Genomic DNA, 23,959 nt, shown 5'->3' on the forward strand with positions numbered 1-23,959 from the left:
TTAAGGCCAGTGAAATACTGGACAATAAATTCAGGAGATGACTGTTTAAACTGCCAGTGAATTTCAAGAGCTTAAAATGAACAACTGAATGAATTAAAATGCACAATTCAGGCTATAGATAAAAAACTTAATAAAGAACCAGAGATTTAAAGGAAAAACCAAATAGAAATATTGCCTTTACCATCTCCTACTCCATTAAGATGTATGACCACAATGCGCCAATAAAATATTTAAAACAAAGAAGGTAGATAAAAATGTCATCGGGCGCTTTACCCACAGACAAGATGAAGTGTAGGAAAGAATACTAGGGCTTAAAGACACTTAGAATCCCCCAAGTAGACATGACCAAAAATGACCTGTCTATGATATTACAGTTAAACCCTGGACGTTACTTAAAGAACAAAGAAAGTGTATTCAAAGCTGAAAGAGAGAAATGTCAAGTCACATTCACAGGGAAACCCATCTGAATAGCAGTAGATTTCACAATTGAATATCTATAGGCTGTAAGGGCATGGAATGATGTATCCTGTGAGTAAAAAGAAACTGCCAACCTGGATTACTATAGCCAGCAAAGTTATCATTCAGAATGGAAGCAGAAATAAACATCTTCCAAGATAGGCCTGAACTAAGAAAAGTCATCACAACTAAATTGCAAAGAGAAACAATTAGCATGAGAAAATATAAACCTCAATAAAAGAGTAGATAAGCAAATTAGGATTAGGGAAAACAATTCAAACAGTATCTATATGGTATAGAAAATGGGAACATAGAGTATCTAAAGCAACCAGAAAAACAACAACAAAACAACAGGAACAATTACATGCCTTTCATAATAACCCTGAACATATGCAGTCTTAATTCTCCAATAAAAGGACAGACTGGTGTCTTCTAATATGCTAAGCATAATAAACTCATGTCAACAGCAAAAGCATACACAGATTGAAAAATAATTTTCTAAGCAAATGAAATCTAAAAGCAAGAACTATCTATACATATGTCTGACAAAAATTTTTTTAGCCAAAAATTATTTAAAAGACAAAGATCACTATATATTGATAAAAATTATCAAGAATAAACAATGATGTAACCATATGTACTGACTATCAGAGCATCCAATTTTATAAAACAAACTTGATGGGACCGAAAAGGAGAGACAGGTGCCCATATAATACAAGTGGGTCACTAAAGAGAAATCTCAAAGATAAAATTATCAAAGAAATCTCACCAATCCTCAACCCTTTTGGTTTTGTAGCTGTAGCAGTCCCAGTATTAAATAAGCTCTATCAATGACCTAGGTAATATTAAAAATAATTTTGTTAGTGCATTGCAATCATAAGAAACTACAGAATGATCTCTGAAAGTATATTCTTGCACTGTAATTATATATCATAGTGAGGCTGAATGTGCTCGCAGCTCTTGTACTTACTTCAGTATCCTACCCTCTTCCCAACTCTTTCTACGTGATAGGTGTTAGTGAAATTCGTGGTAATACTTTCATATACTGCAATGCTAGTATTGATCACTTTACTTCCTCAAGTCTCCCCAACTCCATCTACTAGTTACCTCACAATATTACACAATTTTCCCCACATTAGTTAGAGTCTCTTATATTTTTATTTTCTCTCTGGCTTCCACACATGAGAGGAAAGCCTACAGATTGTGAGTGTCTGAGATCGGCCGATCTCAGTTAGCATAATATCCTCTTGTTCCATCTATTTTCTTGCAAATGACTGATCAACAGACATTGTCAATGGAGAGAAAGACAGTCCTGATGTATCTCACATCCTCAGTTCAGCACCAGGTCTGTTGGTCCAGGCAGTGGCGCCTAGGGTCTTGCTGCCCTAATATATACTAGATTTCATCAGACCCATCCCATCTTCGGCTCAGCTGCATTCTCTCATAGTTTTGGTAGTTCTTAAGAAAATCAGCTGTCCTTTACAAATAGATTCCCATCTCATTCCTGCCTGCTTCTGAGCAGAGACAGCTTCTGAGGAGAGAGCTGAGGCTTCTTACCTGCTCTTCACTCTCAGGTTAGGTGGATTGGATTCTTCTCTTCTGAGCCTCTCACTAGATCTTGGCTATTTATTTCACTCTCCTATGGTGTAAGGCTTTCTAAGTTTATCAGAATGACCCTAACATGAGAAGCACGGAGACCTTTGTTACAGTAATGTGAAACTGAAAGCACTAAGCCCACAATAGTAGGAATTTCCAGTGCTCTGCTGAGGGAGGGTTTGACAGAAAATTTCAACCAGAATCTCTAAACATTTTGCTGCAAGAGACATTAGAATTCATTTGCCATTTTAAAACCTATTCATTAGGTATAAAGTATAATTGTATTTTTTCCTCAGAATGTGGGACATTTTGAGCATTCTAGAATGAGGAGGCACCATAATATTTTTTAAGTCTCATTCCCTGAAGTAGAGACCCACTCTGGGCAAAGCTGGCTATTCTTTTAGAGCAAGATTCGGTAAGTGAGGGAAAGGGCAGGTCCTACACACTCAGGAATATCCAGCTCCTGGTACTTTTCTTGGCATGGACAGGAGGGGTCCCTGCATTGTACAGGTGTGCAGACCTAGTGCTGACAGTTTTACATGGAGAGTATGCCTTCAATCTCACAATAGATGTTTCCCCATGATTTTGTAGAAGCAGAGGCAGCATAGACTTCATCATTTGCTCAAATCACAGCACTGAAAGTATTCTGAATCTAAAAAGTCTTATTTCCACACTTTCCTCCTGAACTTTACAATACTGCCTCTCTCCATTTAATGAGTGAATAAGTATATAAGTAATAGCTTTTATTTATAGGTCACTTCCTAAGAGCTTTATATGATATGTATTAAATTCATTTCTGACTACAATCGTGCAAAATAAATGGTACTGTTCCTGTTTTTCAGTGGAAGCAAGAATTGTGGGGGAGGGTGCTGTGGTTTGGATGTGGTCTGATGAGACTTAGAATCGTGCGTGTACTGTGAATTTGGTCTTCAGTGTGGCAATACTGAAAGGTGGTGGAATCTTTAGAAATTGGGACTTTCATGGAGGTAATTCAAATGTTAAAAGAGATTAATAATTTCCTTGGGGCAAGTCCCATGAGAATATATATATATTTTTTTATAAATTAAGCCTGACACCTCTCCTTTTATCTCTCCAAGTGGCATGCATCTCCTTCATGTTAGGCCTTCTTTACATGATGTGACGTTGGCAAACCATGTCATGTGTAACCAAAATACTCATACCACAGACCCAGTAGATGGTTACCTGATCTTAGACTTTCAGTTTCCAAAACTGTGGGGTAACTAAATATCTCTTCTGCATAAAACGCACAGAATCCAGCATTTTTCATTTTTGATAGCTACACAAACCTGACAACGGTTGGTATATTCCTGTCCACATTCCCTAAATAAGTCACAATAGTGATGTACAGATACGAAGCTCTCTTTAATCTCTGTGCTCTCCCATCCTTTCCTCATTTCTTCTGTAAGGAATGAGGACAGAAGGGGAGGAGAGCAGATCTGTACAAGGTCCCTGCTGACCAACCCCTGCATTCCCTGTTCTTCCTTCATGCCCAGATACAGTGTCTGAAATTTGACAATTAGAGACAACAGCTCTCGTTTCTTTGCCATGGCATTTTTAAATATCTCTGTTTAATTAGTAATATTAATTTGCTTTGAAAATCATTATGTCTGTGCTTTCAGTTTTTGGAGCATTCCCAGGTTCTTCTTGCTTTAAAGGTCTGTACATCAGCAATTTTATTCTTCTGAACCTTTTTTTTTTATATCCCTGACCTTTGCAAGGTTGGTTCTCTCTTGTACTTGAGGGCTCTACAAATAGGTTTTTTTTTTTTTTAAGAAAAGATTGCCTTACCCTATTTTCAATATCTGCTACATTTAATTTTTTAATTTCCCTTCTTTCATTGAAACTGATACTCCTAAAATCAGGATACCTGTGCATTCACAGATGTATCCCCAGCAACTAGAACAGGGATTGTCATACAATGGAAGCCCATTGGATATTATATGTGACTAAACATAAAAAGACCCTGACTATAAAATAAACTTATTTTTTCCAGTTTGAATATGTGTTTTCTAGTGGAGAGGAAATTGTAAAGAATCTATGGGGATTATTTATTTGTTAACTTTTTAGTATACACTTAAAATTGTATGTTTCACATGTATGTGATATATATTTTTTCTTACATTTTCTAGAATAATTTTATTCAAACTCTTCTGATCCTTCATTAACATTTTATCTTCATTATTCCTAAAGGTACTATAAAGTCATTTAACTCATTTTCCAAAGCATATCCCCTTAGCTAAGCATAGTGGCACATACCTGTAATTCCAGTACTTGAAAGTCTGAGACAGGAGATCAGAAGTTTGAGGCCAGTCTCAGCAACTTAGTGAGCTCCTTAGTCCTTTAGCAAGACCCTGTTTAAAAAAAAAAAAGTATATATATATATATATCCTGAAGGTATAGCTCAGAGGTAGAATTCTCCTGAGCTCAATTCCCCATACAGAACAAAACCACAAAACCACAACAATAACACCCCAATACAAAAACAACAACAGAAAACATCATCTTAATTGAATGAGGGAGTAAAATCCTACAATCATCTCAATAAACATAGTGGTAAAATCATCTGCCAAAATTAAGTTCTATTTCATGATAAGGACACTGGACAAACTATCAACTTTCTCAAGTTGATAATGTCCTTTTATGTATTATTTTGACATAATTTCAGGCCTTCAGAAAAGTTACAAAATGATAAAAAGAATTCGTGTACCATCTTACTCCTTCTTCCAAATGTGAACATCTGAGTATGTTTACGTTCTTTTCTTCTGAACTCTTTTAGAGCTACAGTTATCAAAGACAGATACCAGAGGGGAATGCTAATTATTTGGGGCTGGGGCCAGGAAACATTGATAAATCTGGCTTCAGACAGGCTTCTTCTGAGCCTTTGAACTGGACTCCAGGCCTGCCAGCCTGGGAAGGGAGCTGAACTGTGGTTTTGACCAAACTGCAATTTCCCCAAACATTGTCTATAAACCTCTGCTGGCCTTCTATATAAAGGACTGAATTAGTTAGAGCTTCTTAACAGGATGTGTGTATGTTAGAAGGGGATTTATCAAATGAGCTTACAGTTCTGAGCAGTGTAGGAACCAGCAGCTAGCCCAGTGCTCCAAAAGCTAGACTCAGAATAGAGTGACTGATAATACAGTCCCAGTCCAAGATGGAAAGGCCAGGAAACGCTCCAGAAAAATGATGGTGAAAGTCTAGTTCATCGAGCAGAAGAGTAAAAGCTGGTATCCTAGGCAAAAGCAGACACCTTTCTCGGGAAGAGCCATGCATCATTCGTGCAACTTTCTCCCTTTTATTCAGGTCCTGCTCCTATAAGAACAGTGCTGCCCACACACGGGCAGGACTTCCACTTGCATCTGCCATTACATAAGCCAGTCATCTCAACACATCCAGAGTCACATAACCTTAGGTGATTCATAGTCCAGTCAAGTTGACAACCCAGATTAACTATCACATGTACTCCTTTCTTTTTTATTTTAAATACTTTTATTAGTGCATTTTAATTATATATCATAGTGAGGCTAAAAGTGATAAAAAATGCATGCACATAGCACTGGGTGTTTCCTTCTACAACCTGCCCTGCTCGCCCCCTCTCCCTCCATTTACACACTAGTGAGATTGGTATTGATACCTGCATATACGGAATGATCATTATTTGAACTGTTCTCTTTCTCAATCTGCCTTTATTCCCTCTTCCTCATTTCCCCAACGACCATCTACACTGTTCTACTGCTCTTTCTCTTTATTTTTCTACAGTCTCTTGCGATGTCCACTTTCTCACCAGCTTTCCAGTATGAGAGAAAACATATGACCCTTTCCTACTGAAGCTGGCAGATCTCACCTAGCATATTTTCTAGTTCCATCCACCAATTTACAGAGGAACTGAGATTACACCCATTGCATTAAAAGACATCTACAATTTTGCCAGCAGAAATCTTAATCCTTAACAAGTGTTGTAATTTCTATCCAACTGTGAGTGATTGAAGTTATAAATACAGAGCAAGCCAGGCGTGGTGGCACACTTGTAATCCGAGCATTCGGGAGGCTGAGACTGGAGGATCGTGGTTCGCAGACAGCCTCAGCTATTTAATGAGGCCCTCTGCAACTCAGTGAGACCCGGTTTCAAAATAAAGAATAAAAAATAGGGCAGGAGGTGTAGCTCGGAGGTTGAATGCCCCTGGGTTCCACCCCCAGACCCGCAAAATAAATAAATAAATAAATAAATTAATTAATTAATAAATACAGAGCAGTTTTATTTATTTTTTAAATTTATTTTTATTGGTGCATTGTAATCATATATCACATTGGAATACAAGACCTGAGGGGATATACAAGCACACATCATCCAATTAGCCCTCATCCAACCCCCATCCCATTCCCTCCCCCTCCCTGGATCCCATGCTTGTTTGGTGATTAACTTTGATACATTTGTTTATGTACCTCCTGCCTTTTAAAGAGGCTCCATCCTCCTCTATTCCATACCCTCTGATTGGTCACCTTAGTTGCTTCACTATAGGGCCCTTTCTATAGCTCGACCTCTTCCTGTTGCCCCTTTCCTCCTAGTTATTGCTGATTAGGGGAAGCATCTGGTTTTTATTTTCTGCGATATTTCTCTGTGCATGCCGCGTTGCAGGTACAGATCCCACTCTTGACGGCCCCAGTAGTGTCCTGGCTACCCGGTGGACTGATCCAGACCTCGCTGGCTCAAGCAGTGGCCTTGCCTCATGGGAGGCCCCGATTCTGGTCTCGCTGGCCCCGACACGGGCCTAACCCCTCAGCTGGCTCTGATCCTGGCCTCGGTGGCCCCAGCACCAGCCTAGCCTCAAGGCAGGCTCTGATACTGGCCTTGGAGTCCTCAGTAGAGGCCTTCCCTCACGGAAGGCTCCTATGTTGGCCGCTGGCCCCGGCACCGGCCTAACCCCTTGGCAGGCTCTGATCCCGGCCTCAGAGGCCCCAGCTCTGGCCTTGCCTAAAGGCAGGCTCTGATGCCAGTCTCTCTGGCTGTGGCATTGGCCTAACCCCTTGGCAGGCTCCAATCCCGGCCTCGGAGGCCTCAGTAGCAACTTTGCCTCATGGAAGGCTCCGATGCTGGCCGCTGGCCCCAGCACTGGTATAACCCCTCAGCAGGCTCGAATCCTGACCTCGGTGGCCCCAGCAGCGGCCTAGCCTCAAGGCAGGCTCCGCCCCAGCCTTGCTGACACTGGCACTGGCCTAACCCCTCGACAGACTCCTATCCTGGCCTCGGAGGCCCCAGCACCGGCCTTGCCTCACGGCAGGTTCTGATCCCAGCCTCACTGGCCCCGGTACTGGCCTAACTCCTTGGCAGGCTCCAATCCTGGCCTCGGAGGCCCCAGCACTGGCCTTGCCTCAAGGCAGGCTCTGATGCCGGCCGTTGGCCCCGTCACCGGCCTACCCCTCAGCTGGCTCCAATCCTGGCCTCGGAGGCCCCAGTAGCGGCCTTGCCTCAAGGCAGGCTCTGATGCCGGCCGTTGGCCCCGTCACCGGCCTACCCCTCAGCTGGCTCCAATCCTGGCCTCGGAGGCCCCAGCACCAGACTTGCCTCACGGCAGGCTCCGCGCCTGGATTCGCTGGCCCCGGCACTTTCCTACTGCTCGGCAGGCTCCGATTCTGGCCTTGGAGTCCCCAGCACTGGCCTTGCCTCATGGCAGGCTCTGATCCTGGCCTCGCAGGCTCTGGCACCAGCCTAACCCCTCGGCAGGCTCCTATCCTGGCCTTGGAGACCCCAGCACCGGCCTTGCCTCACAGCAGGCTCCGATCCTGGCCTTGCTGGCCCCAGGACTTGCCTAATCCCTTGGCAGGCTCCGATCTCGGCCTCAGAGGCTCCAGCACTGGCCTTGCCTCACAGCAGGCTCCAATCCCAGCTTTGCTCTCTCCGTTGTCGGCCTCACCCCTTGGCAGGCTCCAATCCGAGCACCCTCTTTGCCCAGCCATTTGTCCCACGTTCTCGAGGGTGCGTGGTGGAAGCATTCTGCCTCTGGGGTTATTACTTCAAAAGTTCCAGGTGTAATGCATCAGATCTCTGCCTCCCCTGAGTACTGGCCACTGCCACTGCCACTGCCTCCACCATTTCAAATCTTTCCCAAGCTCTTTTTTTTTTTTCACTCTGAATGTTGTCCAGTATTCCTAAGCATGCGCGATGGTAGCATTCGATGTTTGTGTAATTTCTCCAAAAAAATAAGGTTGGTAGGATCCGATTTCTGCTTCTCCTGAATGCAAGTCTCCACCACCATTGTGGAGATCGCTTTCAACACTGCCTTTCTCCTTGGTCTTCGCTAAACTCTCTCCTTACAGGTGATGTCCAAGATTCTTAACAATGTAGAGAAGCAGCAGTCCTCTTTCACAGGGAATTTTTCCATAAGTTCCAGTTCATTTGGATAAGTTTTGTCTGCATCTCCAGTATCCTGGCATCTGCCACAGCCTTCTTAACCCCTCTCCGATATTTTTCTTTTTTCTTTTTTCGTTTTCTTTTCCTTTTTCTTTTTTTTTAATTTTTTTTTTTATAAGAGAAGACAGTATGTGAGGTTTGAGGAGGTAGTAGGATCAGGCACTCAGTAGCACTGTGACCCAGCCCGGTTTCCCCATGGGTCCAGCGTGCTCTGCACTACTCCGCCTGGGGCCCAGAGTCCTCTGACCCCAGCCCCGCCTCTTCTGGGGTCCGGCGTGCCCCGCCTGACCCCCGCCCAGGGCCCAGGGTCTTGCGACTGGGCCCCGGTTTCTCCAGGGGTCTGGCGTGCTCTGCGCGACCCTGCCTGGGGCCCAGAGTCCTCTAGAACACTTTTAAAGACTGCTTAAATCTGTGTTTTCCCAGATTGAAATCTCAATTTATCAGTTCCTAATAGATGTAATTTCTTATTGTTCTCAAGTAAATTAATTTATTTCCCATTGATAGAAATATAGGTTTCTTTTACTCTAATTGTTCAAGGCATATTTTTTTAAAAAGTGAGGGGTGAATTCTCTTACAGAAACACTACATTTTATATGTTATTTTATGAGGCTGTACAATTTTTGTTGTTTATTTTTGAAAATAAACACCACCATTATGGCAGCGGTAGACAGGAGGAAGTCTAGATTCATCTCAGGCTTATAATGATTTGCTTTGGAGCTGGGAATAGTGGTGCATACCTGTAATCAGAGTACTTGAGAGGCTGCAACAAGAGGACGACAGGTTCAAAGGTAACTGCAGCAACTTAGTGAGGCCCTCAGCATCTTAGCAAAACCTGCTTCATAATGTGTAAATTCCTTGCCGGATATGGTGGTTCACACCTATAATTCCAGTACTCACAGGCTGAGACAGGAGGATCACAGGTTCAAAGCAGCTTTGGTAATTTAACAAAACACATACCAAATTAGTGAGACCTTGCTTCAAAATAAAATAGGAGTGGCAGTGTAGCTCAGAGGTAGAATATCCCTGGGTTCAAACTTTAGTAACACAAACAACAACAAAACCAGGATACTAAACCAAATCAATAAACAATGTAAAACCCCATGGCCTCTCAAGAAAATAGAGAGGTTGGGTCTTTACCAACCTGTAACTTCTCCCACACACTGCCTGTCTCAACCTAGCTTGTCAAGGCTGTGTCTTAGGGACTTGACACCTGCTGATTTTTCAATGTTTTAGATGTTTTAGAGTTTTACAATGTTTTAGAGTATTACAATGTTTTAGAGTTCCCGCTTCTCCACATCCTGGCCAGCATTTGTTGTTGTTTGTGTTTTGAATGATTTCCATTTTACAGTTAGGTGAAATCTTAGGGTAGTTTTATTTGCATCTCTCTCATTGCCAGTGATGTTGAGCATTTTTTCATGCATTTATTGGCCATTTGAATTTCTTCTTTCGTGAAGTGTTTATTTAGTACATTTGCTCAGTTTTTGATTGGATGATTTTTTTTTTAGTGTTGAGTTTCTTGAGTTTTCTGTGTATTCTAGATATTAGTCCTCTATCAGAGAAGTAGGTAGATAAAATCTTCTCGAATTCTGTTGGCTCTCAATTGAGGTTCTTGACAGTTTCCTTTGCTGTACATAAGCTCTTCAGTTTCATGGAATCCTATGTTTTGATTTGCCTTTTAGTTTGTTGTGCCTTTGGGGTCTTGTTGAGAAAGTGTTTGTCTATGCCTATGTGTTGCAGTGTTGGACCTATGCCCTCTTCCAGGAGCCTCAAGGTCACTGGTCTAATTTCCAATCTTTGATCCATCTTGAATTGACTTGTGCAGGGAGAGAAAGTGGGATTCATTTCCAGTTTTCTGCATATGGTTAACCAGTTTTGCCAACACCATTTGTTGAACAGGCTATCTTTTTTTCAGTGTATGTTTTTGGCCTTTTTGTCAAAAATGAATTGGCTGTAAGTGTGTGGATTTGTTTCTGGGTCTTCTATTCTGCTTCATTGGTCTGTGTATCTGTTTTTCTGCCAGTACCATGCTGTTTTTATTACAATGACTTTTTTTTTTTTTTTTTGGTGGTACTGGGGGTGGAACCCAGAGGCTTTCTACCTCTGGGCTATACTCCCAGACCTATTTTATATTTTATTTGGAAACAGGGTCTCACAAAGTTGCTGAGAGCCTCACTAAGTAGCTGAGACTGGCTTTGATCCTCCTATCTCAACCTCCCAAGCGTGGGGATTACAAGCGTGTGCAATCATACCCGGCTTATTACAATGGCTTTGTAGTATAATTTAAAGTCAGGTATTGTGATTTCTCCAGAATAGTTTTTGTTGCTGAGAACGACTTTGGCTATTCTGATTTTTTTGTTGTTCCAAATGAATTTAAGGACTGATTTTTCTATGACTGCGAGGAATGACCTTGGTAATTTAATGGCTTTGCGTTGAAACTGTAGATCATTTTTGGAAGTATGGTCATTTTTATGATATTTATTCTGCCTATACATGAACATGGAAGATCTTTTCATATTATAAGATCTTCTTTGATTTCTTTCCCAATGTTTCGATATGTTATATCTCTCTTTTTGTTTGTTTCTATAAATTTCTTGATTTCACATCTTACATCTTCTATGACCCATTCTTTATTCTGAAGTGTGGTGTTCAGTGGTTTCTCTGGGTACTCTTACAGTTGATTTCTAATTTTATTCCATTATGATCTGAAAAGACACAGGGAAGTATGTCACATTTTTTGAATTTGCTACTGCTCACTTTGTTGTCCAGGATGTGTTCTATTTTGGAGAAGGTTTCGTGAACAACTGAGAAAAATGTGAACTCTGCTATAGTTGGGTGAAATATTCTATATGTTTCCAACAGGTCCATTTGATTAATGGTATTCTTTAATTCTGAGGCATCTTTACTGACCTTTCATCTAGAAGATTGGTCTAATGGTGTGAGAGGGGTGTTGAAGTCTCTCAGTATTATTGTTTTGGGATTTATGTGTGACTTAGTGCCACAAAGAGTTTGTTTTATGAAAGTAGCTATACATATGTTTAGGGCATAAATGTTGATTATTGTTATTTCCTCTTGCTGGATTGTTCCTTTTACCAGTAAAGAAATGACCTTCTTTTCCTCTTCTAATAAGCTTGGGCTTGAAGTCTAACTTGTCTGATATCATAGTTGCTACTCCTGCTTGACTTTGACTGTTGTTGGCATGGATTACCTTGCTCCAGCCCTTTACCTTAAGTTTGTTACTATCTTTACTTGTAAGGTGTGTTTCTGGCAAGCAGCAGAAAGATGGGTTTTGATTTTTAATCCAGTTTGCCACCTTATGCCTTTTTTATTGGGGAGTTGAAGCCATTTACATTTAGTGTGATTATTGAGAGATGATTTTTAATTTCTATCATGTTAAGATTTTATTTCTGTTTGGAATACTGTTTGTTCTTCTTTGCTTAGTTGTCTGTTGGGTGGAAATTCTTGTTTCTTTGATTCTGGCATGTGTTACTTCTTTCTTCTTTGTAGTCTTGTCTAAAGTGAATTCTCTAAGTTTCTTGAACCTATGTATCAACCTCTTGCTCTATGTTTGGAAAATTTCCTGCTATTACTTCTTTGAAGAGATTGTTAATCCCTTTGGTTTCACCTTCTTTTCCCTCCTCTATGCCAATTATTCTTACATTATCTCTCTTAAGATAGGCCCATTTTTCTTCAATGTCCAATTCCTTCTGTTGAATTGTTTTTTCTAATTATAAACTATGCTATGTTTGTTTTTGGTGTGATCATCTTCTAGGAGCGAGATTCTATTTTTCATGTGGTCTAATCAATTGTTTATAATTTAAATTGATGCCTTTCCTTCAATGATTGCATTCTTTATTTCTTTCAGAACTCTCTCTGAATTCTTTTCTAAAATCCTGTATTATTTCTACAGTTTCATTCCTGATTTGATTTTCTGGAGATCTCTGCATTTTTGTGTTATCAGGTTCTGTTATTGTGGGGTTGAGGGAGCTCATTGCTTCATTGTTGATTCTCCTTTCCATGATTTCAGAAGTTTGTACCTGTTGCTTTTGATAGATTTCTCTCAGTCTCCCCGTGACAGCTGGTATATCCAAGGGCAAGTTGTATTTGTATGCAACAGTGGAGGTTAAGTAAGGAGGGAAGTGAAGGAGTAAATGGAAGAGTAGGATAAGGTCTCAAATGGGGTTGAACAGAATGAGAGTACGAGTTTGGTAAGGTAGTATGTACTATAAATTATAGATAGTAAAATGTAGTAGTATTATAGAGTTTCTGGTATGGTGATATGAAGTGGATTTAATAAAAGACAAGGGAGAGATAAAAAGAAGAAAAAATACAAAAGGGATAGAGAGGAGAGAGTAGGTATGTACAAGTGAAGAAGCTTGGGAGAGGGAATGGGAAGAGGGTTAAAACAACAACAACAACAAAACCCAAAAAACCCATACAAAAAACCCACAAAAATTCCCACCAAAAAACCCCACAAAAAACACAAAACACAAACAAACAAAAACAAAACAAAACAAAAACCAGGCAGGCATATACTGTCACACACAAAAGGAATGAAAAAAACCAAAACAAGCCCAACAATGAATTATGTGACTCTACAAATAAGTGACTATTCAGTGGATAGATCCTCTTCAGTCTCTCTCTGTGTAGATACTGAGTACCAGTGGCACCTTTCCCTCTGTGAGTTTGGTTCTCTGAGTCTTCTCAGTCTATGCAGAAGGTCAGTATCAATGGGGCTCGATTTAATATTGAGTGAAGGTCACATTCTACCTGTCTTTGTTAGTATCGTATGCCTCTGAGACCAAGCTCAATGTAGGAGTCTCTACATTGGTCTAGTCTGGGCTGGTCTAGTCTGACTTCTCCCTGTTCACCACAATTGGGAGGTCTGTGGTGTTACTGGAGATCCTATTCATTGGATTTAGTATTAAGCATAGGACTTTCCCCATACTTTCCACTGAGTCTGTCTGAGCTTCTGTTATGTTAAACAGCAGATCCCACTCCCACCTTCTCTGGGTTCTTCTCCAGGTGACCCCAACCTCACTTATGGCACTCTGGATCTCTGGAGGTTGTGGTAATCTCAGCCGCCACTACTCCTTCACTGGGTTGTATTGCATAGACTCAGAGCCAAGGACTTAGTCATGGCTGTGCAAGACCCTGGGGGATCAGGATGGGCATTTTCATAGGGAAGTGCAACTGGGTGTGGTAATCTCTGCCACCACTACTCCTTCACTGGGTTGAACTGCAAGATCTCAGACCCAGGGAGTTTATCAAAGTTGCGGGAGTCCCTGGGGGCACAGCTCTGGGATTTCTCCTGCAGGGGTCGAATTTCACCTATGATATTTGTGCATGCTGTTCTAGCTTTCTGGCGGGCATTGAGGACTTGGCTGCCGCTGGCAAGGTGGCGTTGCTGCAGCAGCCTAGGCCGTGAGTCTGGAGGATTTCTGTTCTGGTTTTGATCTCTGCTCTGTATCCCTGGAGCACGTGGAAGGCTTGGCCACTGGATATTTTACCCATTCTTTGTGCAGGAAGAAATGATGAATTACATCTAACTGATCGGCAGCTGCTCACTACAGCTCCTTGTTTTCCTTTTCATCTCTGGAGTCTAGTGCTGTGAGGCAAGATGGCACCGGTGTGGTACCTGCCACCACGAGGTGGGCAGATTTCTTTTCTATTCTCTAGTTGTTCTTCTAGTCTTCTTTTTCTCTGTCCTTGTATTTATAGTTTTTATTCCTCTACTGATAGTATTTTATGGCTATGTAAGGTGCTGATTTTGAGGCAGTGGAGATCGAGTGTCAGCAGGACTCCTAAACGCTGCTTTTCTTGGTCTCCATCTTCCCAGAACCCTCTCTCTCATCACTTTCTGACTATTAAATTCCTAATAACTCAAAACAGAGCCTGACAAATGTAACCCTTCAGTAAGTGTTTATGGATATGATGAATTAAAATTATAGAAATAACTATGTAGGTAAAGGTTTCTCTTTCTCTTTCTCTTCTCTTTTAATGGTAATGGGGATTGAATCCAGGATCTTGAATATGCTAGGCAAGGACTCTATTTTTTATCTACTTCCTAGCCTTTTAAATTTTAAGACAAGCTCTCAGTAAATTGCTCAAGACAGTAAACATTCTCAAGATATTTAGTAAATATATTCTCAAGATATTTAATCACAGTTTGCCAAGCCAAAAAATGCTGACAACTGGATGATTTTGTGGTTTCCTGAAGTGTGTAAAGAGTTCAAGTTAGCTCTCTATTTTCCCCAGTGCATTGAAGATTTCTGGTACAATATGTCCCTCTCTTCATTCTCCCTAAGATCAAAATTAAAATTGTCTTCTACGAAACTAAAGGGCTCAGGCCTTGTCCACTTTTAATCATAAGTATAGGACTTCTTGTGTCGACTTAGAAAAACCTGAAACTATTTTTATCTTGGACACATGTAAATTGAAAGTGAAAGAAGGGTAAGCTTTTGATTTCTGGGAAGTAGACTAAGTGCTGAGAAAATAGATTTTTTTCTTGATATAAGGAGTTCATAACAGGCTTGTCTGTTTTGTTTGTATGTCAGTAAGACCTCCAATAAATTATTGAGATCTTGTTTCAAAATATAATAAGGCTGGTGGTGTAGCTCAGAGGTAGAAAATCCTTGTGTTCAATCCCAATAGCACAAACAATAACAGTAACAACAAAACAAGGGAACAAAACCAAACTAACAAACATCATAAAACCCCAAAGCCTCATGAAAGAGTAGAGAGGTTATAGGATGGGTCTTTACCAACCTGTAACTGCTCCTAGAACTCTTTCCATCTCAAACAAGATGGGCAAGGCTGGGCCTCAGGAACTTCACACCTGCTGGTCTTTCTGCCACCTAAACATTAAACATTTTTTCAAACATTTATTGGCCACTTGAATTTCTTCTTTTGTAAAGTGTCTATTTAGTTCATTTGTCCATTTTTTGATTGGGTTATTTCTTTTTCTAGTAGCGAGTTTCTTGAGTTTTCTGTATATTCTAAATATTAGCAATACCTTCTGGGTATCTACCCAAAAGAATAGAAACCAAACTATGTTATAGCCGCACAATTTATAATTGACAAATTATGAAACCAGTCAAAATGTCCATCAACAGATGAATTATAAAACTATGGGATATGTACACAATGGAATTTTACTCAGCCATGAAGAAGAACAAAATTACATCACTTACAGGAAATTGAATGGAACTGGGAAATATTTTGCTAAGTGAGATTATCAAGTCACAAAAAGTAAAAAATCAGATGCTCTCCCTAGTATGCAGAAGCTAGGGAGAAAAAGGGTCATAGGAGAAACTGTAGATGAAAAAGGAAACCATAGATGAGCATATAAGGCGACCTAACTGAAGGGAATAGGAGGGGGAAGAGGGAAATTCTTTAATATACATGATGTACATTCACAAACATATCAAAGTCAAACAGTAAAGCAAATATGAGAAAGGTAGGAGGGAAAAATATATTTAGAGACAGGGTCTTACTATGTTGCTGAAGCTGTCTATGAACCTGCTATCCTCCTGTCTCTGCCTCCCAATTACTGGAATTACAAGTGTGTGCTGCTACACACAGCTCCATTGATGCTAATTATGACCCCTTGTGTACAAACTGCCAGATCCTGCTTTCTCTTCCCTGATTCACGCTGAGTTCCTACTGCCTCAAAATAGTGCCTAACATATACCAGCCTTAAGTAAGTATTTGTTAATCAGATGAATTGAAACTGTGGAAGTGACCATGTTCATCTCTCTCTCTTATTGGTAGAGAAGATTTAACCCAGGACTAGGGGGTCTGCCAAGGCTTATATTCAAGAAAATTAATATAGTAGCTCCTTCACAGAGGCCTTGATTCCACAAGGCCTTCTATGTATCTTCATCCCAAAACAGATGAATCCAGATTAACCAGTCCCTTGCTGCCCACTGGGGCAACCATAAGGTTATCCCACAATAGACTTCCCTGCTCTCTGTGCAGATGTATGAGGGCAGAGCTCAAACTCCTTTATGAACACTAACCAAACTCCTTAGAGCTCACCCCAATGGCTGTCTGTCATCCATCTCATATTAGAAAGTCTCTGTGGCAGGTTGAAAGGCCACAATCTCACGTGAATGGTGGCTGAGGACAGGAACCATCATTACACTACACTTCTGCAAGTATAGGGGATTTCCTTTTCTCATGGGGGCTTGGGGAATTTCCCACTTTCATGGCTTCCAAGGAGAACCCATGGACTGTACTGATTGCAGAGAGTATGTAGCTAGTCAGACAAAGGGTTACTGGAAAATCATGCGTGTTGTCCTAAATATGCACCGGTTTGGTCAGAGTGGGCATTTGGGTATTTCTATATGAGGAATTTGAGTCCAGGACCTTAACCAGCCTTCAGTAGGGTAAGGTAGTCTGCACCATAAGAGACTCACAAGCTAAGACAGTATCATGTATAGCCTCTGCCACTTTTTATAAGTATTACAATAATCCAATTGGGGGGTATTCCTCGTGCCTTGTTTCTGCCATAAACCTGCTGCCAAGTCTTTGTATCAACAAAGGGCCTGTTTTCTCAGCACTTAGTCTACTTCCCAAAAACAGGAACTTAACTTCTTTCAGTTTCAATTTTCATGTGTCCAAAATGAAAACAGTTTCAATTTGACCTGAGTTGACACTAAAAATCCTATACTTAGGAAAAAAAAGTGGAGGAGGCCTTTTCATTTCTTGGAGGACCATTTAGACCTCAAACTTAGGGAGAATCAAGAGAGAGACATGTAGTGGCAGAAAGTTTCAGCGCATCGTGAAAAACAAAGTCATAAAGAAACCTAATTGGAACTTTTTTTTTTTTTAAACAGGTCTGGGGATGAAACATAGGGGCATTTGACCTCTGAGCCATACCCCCTGCCCTATTTATTTTTCTTTATTTTTTTGAAACCAGGTCTCACTGAGTTGCTGAGGGCCTCACTAAGTAGTGTAGGCTGTCCGCGAACTGCGATCCTCTGGTCTCAGCCTCCTGAATGCTGGGATTACAAGCGTGCGCCACCATGTCCAGCTCTAATTGGAACTTTTAACACACATACTCAACATTTGAGGAAACCACAAGTCAACCACTGTCAGAGCCTTATGTTGACCTGGCAAATTGTGATTAAAAGCTCATGAAACATCTTGAAATATATTTACTGTTCTGAAAAAATTGCTGAGAACCTATCTCAAAATTAAAAGGACAACTTGTACAGCCTGATGACTCAAATTGTGCTAGCTTCTGCATACAGTTTAAGAGATGTGCCGATGTTTTGCCAGTTCTCTAGATATCACTTATTCTAGTCAACTTAAAACCTAAATTTAGAGCCGGCTACGGTGGTGCACACGTGTAATCCCAGTACTTGGGCGGCAGAGACAGGAGGATCTGGGTTCGAGGCCAGTGTTTATTTTGGTGGTACTGGGGCCTTCGACCTCCAGGCTTCACTCCCAGACCTATTTTATATTTTATTTGGAAACAGGGTCTCTTAAGCTAGCTGAGGCTGGCTTCGAACCTATGCGATCCTCCTGTCTCAGCTTCCCAAGCGCGGAGATTACAAGCCTGTGCCACCACCCTGGCACCAGAGAATTTTAAAAGTGCTGAAGTTGCGTGTCCCAGCACATTAGAGACTCAGTTGGATTACCCAGTTTCTGGGAGAATGAAATGGCCTGAGACTGTATGAGAAATTGACTGTTTACTGGTTCTCCCACAATGTGACAGTTCAGTATATCCAAGTGATTTTGGAAATTGGGTGTTTGCCTCCTAAACAATACGATGTGAATATATCCCCCAAAGCCTGTTATATCTTCGGGTTTAATGTGTTAAAAAATTGGCTTGTGCAAACAACTACTGGAGAATTTTGGCTACAAGTGCATGTGGCAAAGACAATTATTAGAGGACATTTGTATTTATATCAATACAAATTATACTAAAGCTAGAAGAGGCCTGTGTAATATACCCAACTCAGCCCATTCAACTCTACCTTGTGACCAGTACAAAAACCTGATTGTTCCTGGCACATGGCAGTGGATGACTGGGAGCTAAACAAAGTGGCTCCACACTTTCATGCCGTGGTATCCAACATTTCAGAACTGAGCAATGGCCCACCACATGAATTACAGCAGTTCCATTACATTGTAGACTTGGTGAAAACCTAGAATGTGTCATGATCTGAAGGCACAGGATTTAGTCTCTTGATAGAATATTAGTTGTTCTCTTTTTCTGAGGATATTATGCTAACTTCTCTCTTACAGAGTTAGAAGCAGCTTCATACAGTCTCTGAGCCACTCTTCAGGAATTGGGGTGGGCTGTCAGTGATGATAAGGTTCAGAAAACTGGAAATTCTATCAAAATCTTGAGAGTTCTCTGGCTGGGAAAGAAAAAGGTGATGCCTGAAGTGGGCCTGTGATGATGATGGACACTAAGCTCACCATTCTGTCATGTTACACAGCACAGGTGGACTTAAGAAATACAGAGTACCTAATCCCATGATGATTGAAAACTACTTTTTTCTAGTTGATGGCAAAGGGAAAAGTCAGCGAAATAAGAAACAAGAGGAGGATAGGAGCATCATTGCTGTTTTGTCAGTGGAAGGACTTCACCAGAACCTCTAGATGAATCAAGTCACCTTGTGAAATTTCAGTGTGTGTTTCCCTGAGCAGAACACCCAGACACCTCTGCACAGATCTTACTGTGTGCTAAGAAGCACATGCTGTTTTAGGCTCTTTGTAGCAACAGAAATTTAAGTGTCATCTTTTAGAGAAAAGAGTGCACTGTAGCCTGAGGAGCCTTATTATCCACAAAAATCCTAGCTCTTTCCACGATGCAAAGGATGCACCTTGGATGAAAAAGGTGGTCTAAAGTTCATTTCAGAAAGGCAGAAATCAGGGAGGATAAGTGTTCAGGCGCATTACCACCAGCTTCTTCTGTAACTGCTGGCTTTCATCCTTGAAGGAATGATTCAGGAAGACTGCAAGGGCCTCCCTCTGGCAGGCTGAATGCACATGGAGCAGCCCTAGAGCCTGTTGGTGGGGAGCCTCACACTGGGCTGCTCCCTGTAGTGCTTCTGTGAGGCTGCTGAGTTCTCAGGGCCAGTGTGTTCACCCATGCTCTCCACAAAGCATGTGCCACTGTTGACAGCAATCACACAAGTCCCCACAAGGGTCTCCAGGCCTGATACATGATATTTAGGGAGAAATATTTCACAAGGTTTAGGAATTCTACATACTAAAAAGTCATATTTTGTTGACCATGAATTTTCTCTTCTTTACAGTGTTTCTTGTCCTCATTCTCCTCCTCAATGTCTGAGCCACCTTCATGTAATACAGCATTTCCTATTCACTTTCTCTGAATGCTGTTCAATTCCTCATATTATAAATTAATTTGATCTATAAATGTATGTTCTTAGGTTTTCTGGAAAAACACTTTGAAGTAAAAATAAAAAGTCTTTGTTAGATAGAATAAAGTACCTAATTTGAGTCTAATTTCCAAATTAAAATGTGAGAGTCTTTATTTTAAAAAGTCAAGCTGGGCAAGGCATCTGCTGCTCTTTTTGATGCCTCTACTCTTCCCCAGATATCCAGGTCACCTACCCCATCACTATCTTGGGTCTTTGATGAAATACCACTTTCACTGCTGCTAATTCTGAGACCCTGTACAAAATGCCAGCTCCTTCTCTTCCTCTTTCCTGCCTCGCTCTTCTGCATGCAAGCTGTGGTCATTTCACATTGTATATATTTTACCATTTTGTTTATTGGTTGCTGGAATTTATCTCCATGAAGATAGAGGTTCTTGTCTCTTTCTGACTGCTTAGTTTCTAGTAACTGAAAACAGTGTCTGACATATACAAGCCTTCAGTAAGGTTTTGTTGATCAGATGAATCAAAATTGTAGAAGTGACTTTGTTGTGTTGGTTAAGGTTTTTTCCCTCTCTCTTTTATTGGTAATGGGAATTGAACCCAGGAGCTTACATATGTTATGCAAGTGCTCTACTGCTGAGCTACTTCATAGTCCTTTAAATTTTGAGACAGATTCTCAGTAATTTGCCCAGTACAGCAAATGTATTTCCAAGTTGTTTAGAGGGGTTTTATTCACAGTTTGCCAGGCCAAACTATGCTCTGACAGCTGGTTGATTTGTGGTTTCCTTGAATGCTGAATAAGTGTGTCAAAGTTCAAATTAGATTTCATATGGTTTTACGTTTTACACAATGCACTGAAACTTTGTACCATTGTATGGCTGTGTCTTGATTCTGCTTAAATTTGAGGTTTAAATGGTTCTCCAAGTAATGAAGGGGCTCAGGGCTTCCTCCACTTTTATTTATAAGTATAGTATTTCTTGGGTCAACTCAGGACAACTTGAAACTATTTTAATTTTGGATACATGTAAATTGAAAGTGAAAGAAGGGTTAGCTCTTATTTCTGGGAAGTAGACTAAGTGCTGAGAAAAGAGACTATTGGTACAAAGACTTGGCAGCAGGTTTGTGTGTTTTGATTGTATGTCAGTCTGATTGAAACAATTTTTTAAATTTTTTATATTTGTGGTATTGGGGGAGGAGTCCAGAGGCTCTTCTACCTCCAGGCTATACTCCCAGACCTATTTTATATTTTATTTGGAAACAGGGTTTTCCTAAGTTGTTGAGAGTCTAAGTAGCTGAGGCTGGCTTCTAACCTGTGTGATCCTCCCTCCTTACCCTCCCAAGTGCTGGGATTACAGGCATGCACCACCATACCTGGCAACCTTTTTCTTTTAAATGTTGGGTGTGAAGAAGATGTTATTTCCTCACTTTCCTGTTAACTTAGTTTTCAGTGCCCTAACAGCCTTCTTATATAGTCACAGATTAAATTATTTCACAATTCAGCATATGTTTCATGGTTTCAGAGATTGTTCTTAATTTTAGTTTAACAAGAACAGATAATCTGTGATTTTTGAGTGTGGAAGGGTATTATAAGGAACTGCTTATAGCTGGGCATGGTGTATTCCCAATATTTGGGAGCTGAGACAGGAGTATTACAGTTCTCGGATAGCCTCAACTACTTAGTAAGGCCCTTAGCAACTCAGTGAGACCCAGTTTCATAATAAAGAATAAAAAAATAGGCCTGGGGTTGTTGCTCAGAGGTAGAATGCCCTTGGGTTCCATCTGCAGTAACACACACACACACACACACACACACACACACACACACACACACACCAGAAAAAGAAGCTGCTTTTCACATGAAGAACTCCTTTTAGGATACTCCTGAGTGGGCAGCAGCAGAGAGTCCTTCATTCAGCTGGGATCACTGGGTTCATACAGAATGGGGAAAACAAGAAAAAATATGTCTGTATGTGTACAGACTGCCAAGGTACTGTGTTCACAGCACTGTGCTGTCTTCAGGAGTGTTTATTTATAAGACACAGTCAGCTCTCATAGGACTTATTCTAGTGGGTAAGAGTGACTTCTACCCTCCTAACAAAGAGGAAAGTCTACAGAGGAGAGGAAAGGAAGAGTGCTGGATACAGAAATGCAGCCCGGGATTGCAAATTGGAATATTTGGAAGTTTTGACATTGAGGAATTTATTCTGACACCACTCATGTGAAATGGATTTAATTTTTAATGAAATAGTCTGACAATTGTTCTTATTTATATTTAAATTTGTTAAATTTGCTTCAGCCTGTAGTGAGCCAGAGGACAGGCCAATATTGAAAACTTATGGCTTTAGGATTTTTCTGAAACCAAGTCTGCCTCTAGGCATACCTGTGGCTTTATAGATTGCTTACTTAGTAGGGAACTTTAATAAAGTCAGTAATATCTCAAAAGCAGATCACTTGTGTGCTTTTCTCTCTGGTGTCTTCTGCCTCAGTGATTACTTTTTATCTCAGGGAGCAGAGTGCTTTTACCTCCCAGAGTTTTCACAGAGGCCCTTTGTTTATTGGCATCTGCACTCTAAGAGAATTCTCAGTTAGGTGGAAAGTTGAGCCTCTTGCATTGGTCTTTTAGGAGACTGACATGTGGGTAAAAACACAATCATTTAATCAAAACAAAGCTCCTGTACTCTTCCAGGGACCCAGTGCCATCCCATCTGGATTTCAAGCTGACAAATGCAAGCCTGCCACACCAAGGGAGGGTATGCACGAGGCCAAGTTAGGTGTTTCTAAAGGTGTCTTTCTTGTTTCCATGCTGTTCTCTTGGTTAAGTAATTACTTAGTTGTTGCAAGCTTGGATTATCTTTCAGAGTTCTGATAAATTTAGTTTCAACAGTTTTAACCCTATCTTAATTTTAGGGAGGGATGGTCCCTAAAGGTCATTCATTGCCATTTCATTCTCTTCATCCCACTTTAGTCCTTAAATTTTCCCCAAAATGTTAGAAGGCCAGGCAGAAGCAGATATGAGAAAATGTGCTCCTACTAATCTGAGTTTTTTTTAACTGCAAATACAAGGAAGGATGGAGATATTGTGATCCTCAGATCTAAGTTTGGTGACAGTTTTTGGCATTTGATCCAGAGTTTCGTGTGTCAGGTGATAGTAGCTGTGGTACTTCCTGTTGAGGTGCCTAAAATGAAACCTTGCTATTGTGTTTGCTAAATAGTTATAGAGTCTGAAGCTGCACCCCACAGAACTCATGTTACCTAATAAAGACAAAATTCACTCTTAGTTCAAAATCATTGTGGGTTTTGTGGATTATATTAATGGATTCTGAAAAAAAGACACAACGTAAAATTCTTGAGGTTGGTTACTATTATTTGTTATATTGGATCATTTTTGTTTTATTTTTTATCCTGTTCTGGTTCTTTTTTGCTAGGCATTTTACCCTCAGTGCTTTTCATAAAATAATGTCAGGGCAGAAAATGTAAAGATAAAAATGAAGTTTAATTGCAGGTCTCATAGCATGATCAACCTTCCAGCTCAATATAAAGACAAAAGTAAATGCTTCAGTAAAATCACAATTCTCAGGAAGTCTGTGGAGTAGTATAGAGGAGTCAGAAATGTTTCTATGAAAGACAACCTGCCTAATAATTCCTTCAAGTATGGATACTTATAAATGTGTCACAATCACATAGCTGAAAATCTGCTTGCAATAGTTGTTCATTATTTCTAATACAATTCATTTGAACAGTATATTAACTATTGTTACTACAAATAAGCATGAAGCATAAATGTGAAATAGGGTAATGCACTGCATTCACATGTAAGGTTCATAAAATTTTTAATTTAGGCTTCATTTAATTCTAAATTTGGGAAAATTTGAATTTGCCTACTAAGCATATATCCTGAGAGGAGAAATCAGGGAAGGAAGACTGTGTTTTTGGTTTTTCACATCAAGGTACAGAATGACTGAGAAGCCTCTTCTTGTCTTCTCTTGATATCATTTATTTCTTTAAGATGTAGATCATTCTGCCTATTCATTTCCTGCTTGTAAAAATCTTCTTGATTCTGAAGAGGGAAAGTGGAGAATTCAACTTAGAGGAATAGGTCATTAAATTTATTCAACAATGG

At 40.5% G+C, this 23,959-nt stretch overlaps 1 protein-coding gene across 1 annotated transcript in view; it reads right to left on the bottom strand.

The window, feature by feature from the left end:
* Positions 1-3,435: 3,435 nt before the first annotated feature.
* LOC308260141 (guanylate-binding protein 1-like) overlaps positions 3,436-23,959 on the bottom strand; it is a gene marked incomplete at both ends in the record, with an annotated part of 42,766 nt that continues 22,242 nt past the window's right edge. Inside the window, 4 exons of the mRNA XM_080691462.1 lie at positions 3,436-3,575; positions 5,214-5,385; positions 19,525-19,655; positions 23,791-23,896. Of these exons, the coding sequence (XP_080547588.1) occupies positions 3,436-3,575; positions 5,214-5,385; positions 19,525-19,655; positions 23,791-23,896 (549 nt within the window). The remainder of the gene's footprint in view (positions 3,576-5,213; positions 5,386-19,524; positions 19,656-23,790; positions 23,897-23,959) is intronic.

The sequence above is a fragment of the Muscardinus avellanarius genome (assembly GCF_963383645.1).
Source record: "Muscardinus avellanarius genome assembly, chromosome: 3".
Taxonomy (NCBI): domain Eukaryota; kingdom Metazoa; phylum Chordata; class Mammalia; order Rodentia; family Gliridae; genus Muscardinus; species Muscardinus avellanarius.